The 14,587-nt window shown below is 43.8% G+C and overlaps 1 protein-coding gene across 1 annotated transcript; it reads right to left on the bottom strand.

The window, feature by feature from the left end:
• Positions 1-7,847: 7,847 nt before the first annotated feature.
• Positions 7,848-8,547, bottom strand: LOC101541440 (40S ribosomal protein S14-like). Its single transcript, XM_055133333.1, has 2 exons — positions 8,404-8,547; positions 7,848-8,186 (listed from the first exon to the last, which is right to left on the bottom strand). The coding sequence occupies exons 1-2, from the start codon at positions 8,521-8,523 to the stop codon at positions 7,848-7,850; spliced, it is 459 nt and encodes a 152-aa protein (XP_054989308.1). The 5' UTR covers positions 8,524-8,547.
• Positions 8,548-14,587: the final 6,040 nt, after the last annotated feature.

Genomic DNA, 14,587 nt, shown 5'->3' with positions numbered 1-14,587 from the left:
CAAACACCTTAACCTTGTACTATCCATCCTTCAAGTCTCAAGTTAAACATCTTTCAAGATTCATTTATGAGTCTCTGGAGCAAAGCCAGTAGATGAGCTTCCTTGGCACTGGAGGTGGTTCATCCACATTCTGATTTTTAATGATGTACACTTTAAATACATAATATTGTAATGTGATGTTTATAGTATTTAAAAATGGTTTGAAGAGAGAGAGAGAGAGAAAGAGAACAAAATAGTGATTACCAGAACAGAAGGGAGTGTAGCTTGGATAAAGTGGTTAATTATGTGGAAACTAGACTTTGGTTTTCAAAACTAGACAGATATTGATATATGTCTGTATACCTGAAATCTTGTGGTGTAATTAATGTACCTTCAATAAAAGGCATATCAAAAAAATATATATGTACATATACATCATTGGACCGGAGCAATAGCACAGCAGGTTGGGTATTTGCCTTGCATGCAGCTGACCTCGGTTCAATTTCCGGCATCCCACATGGTCTCCCAACCACTGCCAGGGGTGATTCCTGAGTGCAGAGCCAGGAGCAACCCCTGAATATTGCCAGGTGTGACTCAAAAAGCAAAAAAAAAAAGAAAGTGAAAAAAAAGCCATCAATTCCTGATAACCATCCTTGGTTCTCCAGACAGGGGAATGTTCCTCCATCCACTCCTATAGTATGAGCCTTCCATTCCAAATCCACAAGTCACCTGTAATTTGTTGTCTGTCATCTGCTTTCCTCTTGTACAGTCAACTCCTTAAGGGTCCATATCTTTCTTCTCTTTTTGACTACTGGTACACCCTATGTCTGTGCCTACTAGATCCTCAACAGATGTTTAATGAGGGTGCTGCTAGGTAAGTCTATTTGGTTGTTTTCTCGATGTTTAATTTTAAATAAATTTCAAACTACAGAAAAATTGCCATAGTACCTGCAACTCCCTTTACCTAGATTCACCGTTAATTTTTTGCCACCTTGGTTTTATTTTCTAGGTAAACTTACATCATTTTGTGGAATCATTAGAAAGTAAATTGAAGACCACATGGTCCATATCCCCTAAAGAATTCAGTAGAGTTTCTTTAAAATGAATGCATTTTCTTGAATAGCTCACAGTATTTCTTCTTTTCCTGGTTTTGGGACCACACTCAGAGGCGCTCAAGTGGAAAACAAACATCCTACCCACTGTGCTATCGCTCAGGACCCATCCCTCCCAGTTCTAACATCCAAATGAAGAGTGTTAACAAAGATACAGAAGTTATGAGTGTTTGGGGTTTGATTTACTTGTCTGGGAGCAGTAGGAAATACTGGGGAATGATGACAATCCGCATTAGGGCCTGCCTGCATGGGCACACCTCCCCTTCTCCATCCTCCTTCTGCTCACCCTTGTTCCGAGGATTCTACCAAAACAAAGTTGCTGTTGGCATGGTAATGTCTAGCTGGTTGTGTCTATTTTCCCTCTGTGCTCTCCCACTCACACCAGTCACCCACAGAAGTATTTTGACATTCCCCCAGTTCCTGTGTCTCCGCAGAGGCTGGAAGTCTCCTGCCCAAATGACTTTGTCTCTCAAGGTTCTGGAGAGAGGAGGAGGCCCCAGCGCACCCGAAGTGGACGTTGGAAGCTAATGAACTTGAGGTTGGGGAAGCAGGGAAATGGCTCCTGGGACCCCCCATCCAACCTGGGCCTCTCAGAGGCACACAGATGGGAAGACAGGCTGTGGGGGTGGAGGAAGTCTTGCCCACCTTGGGTCCTGGGACCATCCTGCGCGTCTGAGTGGAATACCAAACGAGGGGGCCTCGGAGCTGCACTTCACCTCAGCCAGGCAATCGACAGGAGAAGCAGCGAGTGAGACCGACAGACTGTCACTGGCAAAATGAACTGTCACCTCCCATTTTTCAGAGGCTCGGCGGGATGAATTGCAGCCTTGAACCGTGCGGCCCGCTGCTGATTGAGTTCCGCTGTCTTAGAACCCCTCCGAACAAGGCGAGTTCATTTCAGACTGACGTCCCACAGCTTATCAATTTAGGAGCCAGTAAAATTAACCGCTTCGAAGCTGATTTTCTCCCTCCCTCGGCTTGCATTCTGCATCCGGAAAGGTCACCAAATAAATCTCTTTGGGTCCCTGCTGGCATAACACCCCCGCTTGGAGACCAGGTCTCCATAGAGGAGACTGAGTCCAGCATAGGCCAGGCCCTGCCCAGCGATGGGTCAAGGCACCCATGTGTCAAGCCAGGCCTCTGCTCCCACCCATAAGTTTCTACTCCCTGGGGCTATGAAAGTTGGATAGGGTGAGGTGTCTGGGAATGAATGTGCTATAGAAGACTCTCCCATATTTTGGCAGAGATCTTGGGCACTTGTAACTTCCAATCTGTTCTTGAATGTGTGTGCTTCCTCCCCTAATTGTACATTAAAATCCTCGTCCCCAATATGATACATCAGATGGAACCTCTTGGAAATAATCCAGGTGAGATTAGGTCATGTGGGTGAGGCCCTCAGACTGGGGGTTATACCACATTAGGAAGCAGGTATCTGCTGGGGCCAGAATGATGGTACAGTGGGTAGAGTGTTTTTGCCTTGCATGAAGCAGACCCAGATTCGATCCCTGGCATCCACATCCCATATGGTCCCCAGAGCACTGCCAGGAGTAATTCCTGAGTGCAAAGCCAGGAGTAACCCCTGAGCATCACCAGATGTAACCTGAAAAGAAAAAAAAAGCAGCAGAATGCTTGTGGCCTGAATGATAGTACAGTGGGTAGGTGTTTGCCTGCACATAGCAAACTTCGTTCAATCCCCAGCACCTCATACGGTCCCCAAGCCCAGCCAAGAGTGATCTCAGAAAAAAAGCCAGTATTAAGCCTGGAATGCTGCTGGGTATGGCTTAAAGACAACAACAAAAAATGAGGAGGTTGCTCAAGATCTTTCCTTCTGGCTTCATAAAGATTCAGCAAAAAGAAGTTGGAGTTGGAGAGACAGTGCAGGGCTTAAGATACTTGCCCTGCTTATAGCTGAACCCAGTTCAAACCCGGGTAACACATATGGTTCCCTGAGCAGAACCTGGGCAGATCCTTGAGCACAGAACCAGAAGTAAGCCCTGAGCACCATCAGGAATAACCAACCCCCCAAAAGAAATGTTTGTTGTTGAAGCCCCCCATTCCCTCAGTCTCTGATGTTCTGTTAGAGCAGCCTGATCTAAGACAACCACCTCAAGGTCTTCCTCATGGGAAGTGCTCAATAAGTGTCTGTTAAACCAAGTAACACTTGGTATTTGGGGGAAAAAAAGACTTGGTATTTGCTTTAGATTCCATTAGTTTAGAAATTTTAAATAAGGTCACATGGACAAAGCCTGAAGGGGGTGAGGAGAGAAAAGGGGGTGAGGAGAGAAAAGGGAATACAGCTATTCACTGGGCCACCCTCTAGAGTGTCACAGAGTCCTCTGTTCCCAAAAGAAAAAGTATGTTTTGACCCTCACCACCACCACCCCATCCACACTCACACATCCCCAGTGACTTGAATCAGCAAATCTATAAGCATTTGTGCATCAGGGCACAAGTGTTTCCATGTGATTCCTGTGAACCTCTAACCCCAACATGAGAGTATGGCCATGATTACAGGGGGAGTTTTGGATGCCCCAAACACTCTCTACTTTAACTTAGAGCAGCTACTCCTTACGAGGCATCCCACCTTAAAGGGACAGAAACAGGGCTCTCCTGAAAAACTTCAGGGGAAATGTTGCTGGAGGCAGGGTACTTTTAGCAAAGTCTCTGATACTTATGCCTAACTGATACCCATCAACAGAGCAAATGTCTGGTCTCTGCTGCCCAAGAGAACAGATCCACATTCCTATCTTTATTCTAAAATGACTGATTTCTGTGTTTTCACGAGGAATATGGGGTAAGAAGACCTAGACTTCTAACTTCGTTCTTCCTTCCCAAGCTTTAGGATTTGAACAAATTACTTAGATCATTTTCCCATCAATGAATTTATATAGTTTAAAAAAATCCCAAGAACTTCATGTATGTGAACACTTTAATAAGCTAAAAAGTTATGTTAAGGTGCTGGAATTTATTTTTGTCTCAGCAGCAACAACAACAACAACAAAAACATATGAGAATGCATGCCATATAATATCTCAGAATTATTTAGCAATTCCACTCTGGGAATCCATATCACAACCATGCTCATATATGTACAAATGATAAATGGAGGAGAAATATCACTGCATTCTGTTGAAGAACTGGGTCTTACCTAAATCTTTTCAATAGAATAGTGAATAAATTATATGCCTACATATTATGCAATACTGTGCAGCCGTGAAACTAATAAGATAAAGGAAATAAAAACTCTAGCAGTTGCTAGTCAGGTATCAATATCAATTTATACAAATTGACAAGTATGTTTATCATATCATTAGCTACTTGGGTGCTCACATCAATACTTGAGTCAAGAGCAATCATGGAAAACTATGTCCGGCCAAACCAAGGGTAGGGAACCTTTTATCTTCCAAGGGCCATTGGGATATTTACAGCATCATTCCTGGGCCATACGGCACAAGCAGACGGGCCACAGACAGCCACCAAGAAGCATATTTGTCTGTCCTGTCATGTTCCGGGGCAGAACTTGATGGGCCTCATAACGTCAACAGATCTGATGTTTCCTACCCTGACATATACCTTAAGGAAATAACCTAAGCTTTAAACAAAATGGGATCATCCCACATGTAACAGCTATGTTTTCATTTATCACATCATAGACATCCCTCCTGTCAGTAATTTTTCAGTTTCCCCCACTTCCCCTTTGTTATTATTGTGGTGATGGGGGGTGCCATTAGTTTCAAAATACCTGAGATGACACACTTTATAGAAGCACCAGGGACCCCAAATTATGGTGTCTCCTGGATCACCTCCCACAAGTAGGTGAGTGCTGCGTATTAAGCTCAAGGCCTCAAGCCTGGAAAAGCTCTACCACTGAACTCTCCCTGTGCCCCATACTTTTACTTTTTTAAAATTTAAAACACATATATAATAAAACATAGGCCATAGATTATAAAGCTAGTTCCCTGGGTTAACTAGGGAGAGAAAAAAGGAGATTTGTAGGCAGCCAAGTGTGTCCTCTGGAATACAAATCTATAATATCCTAGTGGTAACAGCAGCTTCTTGTTATAAGTTGAAATAGCCCTAACCCAAGAATCAGGTATCCAGCACTCTGATCCCAGTTCTACTATTAACTCACAACATGACATCAACCAAATCACTTATCTGGGCCCCAGTTTCCACATCCGGAAAATAAGTGTTAAAGTACATGTTCTCTAAGGTCCCTTCAAGCTGAAAATTTGATGGTTCTATGAAATCACTTTTCAAAGATTCAATAAAGGATGTTTATATATAATAAGAGTCTCTGGTTATTTCTGGCACTAACAGGAAGATTTTTAACAAGGCCTTACATACTCAGCTTACATGTAGAGCAATACATGAAGAATTTAAAAATTTAAACCTGAAGGTTCCTGCCCTCAAGAAACCTATCATTTTTAAAAGAAAATAAGACAATTGCATTAGTAGAACTATAGCAGCCTGGAGTTTTACAAAAGGAACACTCAGAGTGTGGGTGTGGGGGTTGGCAAGAGGGACTCAAGTTTCTGTTTCTAGATGTCCTTGGGGCCCTCAGGGGGCCTCTGACAGTGTGTCAGGGACAGGACTAGAGGCAAGGGGGAGGAGGGAATTGTCACTTTCCTAACCTAGTCCTAACCAGAGAAGCTTTGCCTTTCTCTGCATCATGCAAACTAGCTCCAATTTCAATTTTTCACAATTCTAAAGTTCTAACATGTATATAAAATAAGTTTTCAGGACCAAAGAGATAGTACAGGAGTTGAGGTGCATGCCTTGTACCCATCTGACCCCAGTTTAATCCATAGTATTACTGGTCCCCTGAAGTCCCCTGGCAATGCAGGGCCCAAGTAGCATCACATCCTTGGACCCTCACATTGAACCACCTGCCCAGTTGGACTAGAATTATCTGGAGGGGCACCTGGGCATCCTGAGGACCAATTGGAAGCCCCCCTCACCCCCAGAAGTAAGAGTTTTTAGATTCTGCATTCAGATTTGTATATGCATAAGAAATTAACTTCATAAAAATTAATTCTCATAAAGCAAAAAAATTATAATACAATGATTCCCAAATGCATCTGCATTTTATTTTCTAGGGTCACTACTGACAATGCTCAGGGTCACCAGGTCTAGCCACATCTGCCAGTGTTCAGGGGACCATCAAAGTCAGGGTCTCACACATGGGACCTGTATCTATTTGACACCCTTATATTTTCCAGTTTCTATAGTTGCTAAGTGTCTGCCATGCTTATTTCTCACTCCATGAGATGGGTTCAAATTCAGGGCATCCGACCGCAAAGCCCATGTTCTCAGCATGTTTCACTCTTGGCTATTTTCATGATTCCCAGATGCTAGCAGGGCCGCTTGCCCCCCCGCCCACCCCAGGAACAATGGAGTTGAATCAGACTCTACCTCCAACACCTCTATTAGTTGGTGGCCTCATTATCCAACATTAAGGAAGATTTTATATTCTCCTTATCAAGGCTGGCCCCAGAAAAATTAATTATGGGTTAACTATAGTTTTTCCCTCTTCCCCCTCCTCAATTATCAAATTCTCTTCACAACAGGAAGGAAACTAATGTTGCTCCATGAAATCAGCTGTGGTGCCTCCAGGAAGAATTGAGCACTCCTTCTTGTATAGATAGCTACGTGTGCAAAGGAAAAGTATATATGCAGGGTTGGAGAGATAATACAGTTGTTAAGGCAATTTGCCTTGCAAATGGCCAATAGAGGTTTCATGACCAGCACCATTGTATATGGTCCCCGAACACAAAACCCCTGCCCTCCCAAAACATATAAATATATATGCTATATATATATATTATATATGTGTGTGTCCATAATGCTTTCTGCCCATCTGACATTTAGCCTTCTCCCTCCGAAGTGACTTTTCTACCTGTCATAGGAATAAGGACTAATCTTTATTTGCCTCTCTTAGATATAGCCACAACACGAATATTGTACCCAGCATCCCAGCAATTAATGAAAGCTTATAAATATTTGAATGAATAAATGAATGAACTTGATAAATAAATAAGTGAAATGAATGAATAAATGAATGCATAAACTTTGACAGTACACTGTCCCAAGTTTCCTAGTGCACTGAGGGAGCACTGCTCCCTTGTCCAGCTTGAGAACTCTCTCTTCTAGTCAAAGTTTATGCATTTTCCCTTTCTTTCTCCAGTCAGCAAATTGACAACTTGATAGCTAATCACAAGTGAAATAAGCACCAGTATGGTTAATTTAGATTAATATATGTATGTGCTTCTTCTTTTCTTTCTTTTTTTGTTTTGATTTTTTGAGCCATACCCAGCGGGGCTCTGAGACTACTCCTGAGTGACCCCTGGTGGTGCTCAGGGGACCATGTATGGGTTGGGGATTCAAACCTGGGTCAATGCATGCAGGGCAAGTGCCTTATCTCTTGCACTATCTCTCCTGTCTCATGTTACTTCTTTGATTATTTATGTTCACTTCAGGCACAATTCATTGACCTTAAGAAGCCATTTGTTTTGGAGAGGTCATACCCAGCAATGCTCAGGGATTATACCTGGCTATGCACTCAGGAATTACTCCTGGTGGTGCTCAGGGCATCATACGGGATGCTAGGGATCGAATTGGGGTTTGCCTCGTAAAAAGTAAATATCCTAACCACTGTAGTATCAACTGGGTCCTAAACTGAACCGTTTCTTTTCTTTTATTTTTAAGCTTACATGAAGGCCATTTAGTAACAGAAAATAATCTCAGGGGTCCTGTTCACAGATGGTGACCACGGCGACCCCCCTTTCTGCAGGTGCTGTCGGATTGGATGGGGGTGACATCCTCGATCCTCCCAATCTTCATTCCTGAGCGTGCATGGGCTCTAAGGGCTGACTGCGCCCCAGGTCCAGGAATCTTGGTCTGATTTCCTCCTGTAGCCCAGAGTTTGATGCGGAGAGCAGTGATGCCCAACAACTGGCACCACTGGGCCACATCCTGGGCAGCCAACATGGCAGCATACGGAAAGGACTCATCTCGGTCCACCTTCACCTTCATCTCATCTGCAGTCACACGGCAGATGGTTTTCTTGCCAGAAAGATCAGTGACATGGACAAAGTGTCATTAAAGGATGCAAAGATGGATGCCGGAGCAATAGCACAGCAGGTAGGGCGTTTGCCTTGCACGCGGCCGACCCGGGTTCAATCCCCGGCACCCCATATGGTCCCCCAAGCACCGCCAAGAGTAATTCCTGAGTGTAAAGCCAGGAGTAACCCCTGAGCATCGCTGGGTTGTGACCCAAAAAGCAAAAATAAATAAATAAATAAATAAAAATAAAAAAAATAAAGGATGCAAAGATGTGGCAGACACCAGACACATTTTCTCCTTCAGCCACCTGAGGTCCAAGGCTAATGACCTGTTCTTCCTTCTTTTCCTTCCCCTTTCGAGGTCCCATTTCTGTGACTCTTCTGCACCATTTCTAATTGTGAATACCCTATGCTGGCATTTAGGGCGTGGGTGGGGAAAGAATTAGCAGGAGGTCTTTAAGGACTTACAAAACCATGTCACCAGCCTACTTGCATACAAGAGTCCTAAAATAGCAAAAGACGGAGCTCCACTGATCCCATGTGTCACCTCCATCCTTGCCAAATCAACTGACCCAAGAGATAGACCTCAATCTGATTCAAGAGTCTGAGGTTCTCCCACTAACCTTTAAAGCTAGGTTGAGCTCATCTATATGACAGGCTCCCCCAAAGAGAAAGGAGCCTGCACGGTGTCTGCTGGTCTATGGTAAGGCTGCCAGGGTGACTGGAGTCAATTAATAAATCCCCTTCACTGTAGAGATAAGGAAACTGGGGCCTTAAGATACAGAGGACCTGGTCAAGACCCTGAAGTCAGAGTCAGAATTAGAACTAAATAATTTATCTCCTTGAGCAAATATGTGTGAACCTGGCTTTAAAAAGAAAAAAAAAAACTCATTTAAAACTCTGCCCACATTTTAGTTGCTGTTAAGCCTATTTGCCAGAGGGCTTAGCAATCTAAAGGATCTAATTCAAAGAAATCATGGCTCAGGCTTCAGGACAGCAACAGACAGCTTCATCCCAAGCTCAGCAAAGTGCATTTAATTAGTGAAACATAACCCTCATCTAGAATCTGAGCTAGGAAATGGAAGAGCTTTCCAGTCTCTGTTGCACAGAGGGGAGTGGGAGGGGGAGCACAGAAACTATGAGCACGGGGTATCAAGTGCTGAATTGGGGTGGGGGGTTGGAATCATACCCAGCCACTCAGGCCTTACTCCTGCCTCTGGGGTCCATATGTGGTGGGGGACTCAACTGGGCTGGTCTTTGGCAAGGCAAGTGCCCTAACTCCTGCACTACCTCTCCAGCCCTGAACTGTTTTATTTTTTAACCAGTTTTTGGTGCTGCTTGGGGCCACTCCTGATCCTGTGCTCAAGAGTTCCTTGTTAAATTGATTCTGTTGTTTGTTTTGTTTGGGGTTGGGGGGCGGACACACCAAGCAGTGTTGGGTGGGGAAAGAGGGTGAAATGTTGTGGGAGAGTGTGGGGAATTTACTCCTTCAGTGCCCAAGGCCTCTGTGTGCAAAATCTGTGCTGCAGTTCTTTAAGGTAACTCCCTAGGCTGTACAAATGGATCTTATCTAATATGCTGGGTATCAGGGTATCAAAGGTACTCAGAGACTACTCCCACCTGGAGTTGGAGCTTGCTCCCATTGGTATTTGGGGGATAGAACTCCTGCATGCCAAGTGTGCCCTCTAGCCCTTTTAGCCATTTCCCTGGCCCTGGCAACTTGTCAAACTTTTGACAAGTTTACATAATATATATTTTATTTCATGTTAATATTTATTGGTAAAGATAGACTTCTTAAAATGCTTTTATTGGTGCCAGAGTAATAGTACAGCAGGTAGGGCATTTGCCATGCATATAGCCAATCTAGGTTCTATCCCCAGCATCCCATATGGTCCCTAGAACCTTACCAGGAGTGATCCCTGAACATAGATAGAGCCAGGAGTAAGCTCTGGACACTGCCAGGTGTGGCCCCAAACAAACAAAAACATGCTTTTATTAACCTTGTATATTATTCCTTTAGTAAATGACTAGTTCTACTCATTATCTATATGGGGGTATGGTTGGGACACACACAGCTGTATTCAGGGTTTATTCCTAGTGCTCAGGATTTACTCCTAGTGATGCTCAGGGAACCATTGGGGATTGGACCAGAGTTAGCCACTTGCAAGACAAGAGCCTTAATCCCTGTACTATTTATTCAATTCCTTCTTGGGATGTATTTGTCCTTTTATATTTTCTTTTTTGTGCGGGAGGAGGGGAGGAGCTAAGCCATACCCAGTGGTGCTCAGGGACTATTCCTGGCTCTATGGTCAGGAATCACCCTTGGCAGTGCTCAGGAGAACATATGTGGAATTTGAACCAGGGTCAGGGCCCAGATAGTCACATTTATCTCCTTCACTATGTCTCCAGCTCAATACTTGGAAGAACTCTTTATATATTAAGTGTATTAGCCTATAAGCCAAATTGAAAAGATCAAGCTTGCTCTGATCTGAAGCCAGTTTGATGTGATCAACCCAGCTGAAGCTCCCCTTATCTGATATCTCAATAATTTCATATTTGGTTTGTTCATTTGGTTCATAGATATTCAACTTTACATCTGTATTCAGGCATTTTTGACATATAATGCCTAGTTTTTCTGTTAGGGGGAAAGATCTACTGGCAACCTTTACAAATGTCAATGACATTTGATATCTGAACCTGATATCTGGAAATAAAGGCACCGATGACAAAACATGGCTGCTCTCCAGAGCTCCAAAGTATGATAAAAGTCTCGTATGGTGAAGCCAGTTAGCAAGGTGGACAGAAGAATGAGGTCCCCAATGACAGGAGTTTGCTGGTCAGGAAGACATTTATAGTCAAATCACAAGACTTTTATAGTCATAGCAAGTTAAAATAAAAAACCACTCACATCTAAATGGCTTTGATCTTCTTTGACACTTCCTGCTTAGGTAGGAGGATGTGGTCATAGGAGGTAGCACTGCAGAGATGAATAAAAAGGGTTTTAGCTGGTGATATATAAAGGAAGGTCATATATAAAGTTGCAGCTACACTTAAGTCCTTGATTGGTTTTTTTTTCCATATAGCTCTATTATAAGGGCCCCACCAGCAGAAGTGGGGGAGGGTGGGGAATCCCCAGGAGTATGGGTTTGATGGTTTCGAGTTCAGGCATGATAAGGCTCAAAGACCACCACCTAGCAGTACTCAGTGAGCCGTGTGGTGCCGGGGATGGAACTCAGAGCTCCCATGTGCCAGGAATATACTTTACTACCTGACCCATATTCCCCTCCCCTAAATCCTTAACTATTATGATAAATATTTCATTATACTCTATGTCTTGGGCTGGAGTGATAGCACAGCAGTAGGGCATTCGCCTTTCACACGACCGGCCAGTGTTCAATTCCTCTGCCCCTCTCAGAGAGCCCGGCAAGCTACCAAGAGTATCGAGCCCGCACAGCAGAGCCTGGCAAGCTACCCGTGGCGTATTGGATATGCCAAAAACAGTAACATTAAGTCTCACAATGAGAGACGTTACTGGTGCCCGTTCGAACAAATCAATGAGCAAAGGGATGACAGTGACAGTGACAGTGACAGTGACTCTATGTCTTATCAACTACACTAACAGAAATTTGACTGATAACTCAGCCAAGAGTTGCCTTCCATTTTTCTAGCAGAGCTACTTCATGATAGATCAGGTTCAACATACACACTCCTTGCCTTCCTAGGTTCCCTTGCAGCTTAAAACAGTCATAGGACAATTCCAGCTGATGAGCAGTAAGAGGAAGGCTGTACTCAGAGACGGTTGGTTATACTGATCTACTTTACTTCTAAGTGAAGTAGGAGATCAGTGACTCTCATGCACATGGTCAATCTAGGTTCTATCCCCAGCATTCTATATGGTACCCAGAACCCCATGGGAGTGATTCCTAAGCATAGGTAGAGCCAGGACTAAGCCCTGAGCACTGCCAGGTGTAGCCTCGAAGCAAACAAGGATGTTTCATCCTTCAAGATGCCTTTAGCTTCAGTGTCAGGAAGAGTTTTCCTCTATGTACCTTATGGATTCAGGATCAAGCTCTTTAATCCATTCTGGCCAACCAGACTCTTTTGGATAAATATTCTTAATAGTTGCCTCTGAAGACATCTGGATACATTTACACAGTGCCAGAAAAACTGAAATTATATGTACATCAAATATGTTAGTGTGTGGCAATGGACTGAATTGGTCTAATGACCAATACCAGGATATATTTTAGAGAGGGCCTGGGGGGAAGTGGGAGCAGGTCTCACTCCTGAATATTTTGATTGAATTGCTTTGGGACAAGAAAAAATGTTGGTGGTTTTTATTTATTTTTCTTTCTTTCTTTTTTTTTATTAGTGAATCATCGTGAGACAAAGTTACAGACTTACAGGTTTTCGTGCTTACGTTTCAGTCATACAAAGATCGAGTACCCATCCCTCCACCAGTGCCTATTTTCCACCACCAATGGTCCCAGCATCCCTCCCACCACCCCCACCCTGTCCCCTTCATCCCACCCTGCCTCTGTGGTAGGGCATTCCCATTGGCTCGCTCTCTCTTTTTGGGTGTTGTGGTTTGCTACAGAGGTATTAAGTAGGCATCATGTTCAGTCTATAGTCTATTTTCAGCCCGTATCTCCCATCCCTAGTGGGCCAGCCTAGCACCCTTTGCTTGGTGATCCCTTCTCTATCAGAGCTGCTTCTTCACCTACCATGTGAGGTCAGCTTCCAAGCTGTGGAGTACTCCTCTTGGTATTTATCTCTACTATTCTTGGGTGTTAGTCTCCCATTTTGTTACTTTATATTCCACAGATGAGTGCAATCTTTCTATGTCTGTCCCTCTCTTTCTGACTCATTTCACTTAACATGATACTTTCCATGTTGACCCACCTATATGCAAATTTCATGACTTCATCTTTTCTAACAGCTGCATAGTATTCCATTGTGTAGTTGTACCAAAGTTTTTTTAACCAGTCATCTGTTCTCGGGCACTCGTGTTTTTTCCAGATTCTGACTATTGTGAACAGTGCTGCAATGAACATATAGGTGCAGATGTCACTTTTACTATACTTTTTTGCATCTCCGAGATATATTCCCAGGAGTGGTATTGCTGAGTCAAATGGGAGCTCAATTTCTAATTTTTTGAGAAGCGTCCATACTGTTTTTCAAAATGGCTGAACCAGTCGGCATTCCCTGTAGTTGGTTTTTAAAATATTTTTTAAAAATTATTCTAAATGTAAATGTTAATAGCCTTTGATCTAGTCTAGCTGTTTTTAAGGTGAGAATCAGACAGTGTGAATAGTAGAAATCACATTACGTGAAGTTAATTCAAGAGAGAATTGTGCAAAATTGTTTGGGGAAGGGTCCAGAAAGTCGCTCAGGAGTAGCACACAAGCTTACCATGTATGTGCAGGCCTGGGTCAACTCCTCAGCACCCATTACAAAGGGTCACTTCATCCCCATACTTCAGCCCCCTCAGAGTTCCTTCCATAGAAAGCCAGTGTCATTTTCCCAGCTCCTCTCTGCACTGAGCTGCTGAACATGACATCCCCCCCAGGGCAGGGGTCTTACCATGTGGGGGTTGGGGTGCAATCTTATTCAAAACTCTATTTCCTCAGGTAGCTGCTGGGCAACTAACAATACTTCTTAAATGAATTCTAGCCAAGGTGTTAATGACAGATAATGGCTTAAGACATTACTCCTCCCAGATAACATTTCCATCATAATGGAAGCTTTTAAATATCTTTACCCAAAGGAAACAGTCAGAAAAGTGCAGAGATTGCAAATACTTGGCACCTTTGCCCCTTCTCTACTATCCATAGAAAACATCTTCAGATTGTCCTGGAAGCCGGTCGCCCAGAAGCTTGAACATTCTGAGAAACCTCAGGCACTGGCAGCACCCTCCCACCCAGGGACCGGATTCCTGTAAGGTGAAATTTATTTGCCAAACTCTACGTATTTGGGGGCTAAGAGTCGTGAATGCGAATTTGAGGCTTTGATACTACTGAACCAAGTACCTGGATAGATGGCTCTATCCACACTAGTAAACATTCACAGGTTTCCAATTCCTTATTCATAAAAATGAGAGGACTAGAATTAGAATCGGGCCTCTCCAGTGAACAGTACTGATCTTCCAGAAAGGCCTAATCAGACAGCTTCCCAGACTAACTGATGCTCCCCTGTACCGCTTTTCATTTTTACATAGGAAAGGAAAGAAATTCACTTCAAACAGTGGCACCCCTTTTCTTTTTTTTTTTCTTTTTGGGTCACACCTGGCTCTGCACAGGGGTTACTCCTGGCTCTGCACTCAGGAATTACTCCTGGCGGTGCTCAGGGGACCATATGGGATGCTGGGAATCGAACCCGGGTTGGCCGCGTGCAAGGCAAACGCCCTACCCGCTGTGCTATTGCTCCAGCCCC

Source organism: Sorex araneus, chromosome 3, assembly GCF_027595985.1.
Source record: "Sorex araneus isolate mSorAra2 chromosome 3, mSorAra2.pri, whole genome shotgun sequence".
Taxonomy (NCBI): Eukaryota; Metazoa; Chordata; class Mammalia; order Eulipotyphla; family Soricidae; genus Sorex; species Sorex araneus.
Note: the sequence above shows the minus strand (reverse complement) of the source record. Positions and strands in the feature narration are given on the sequence as shown.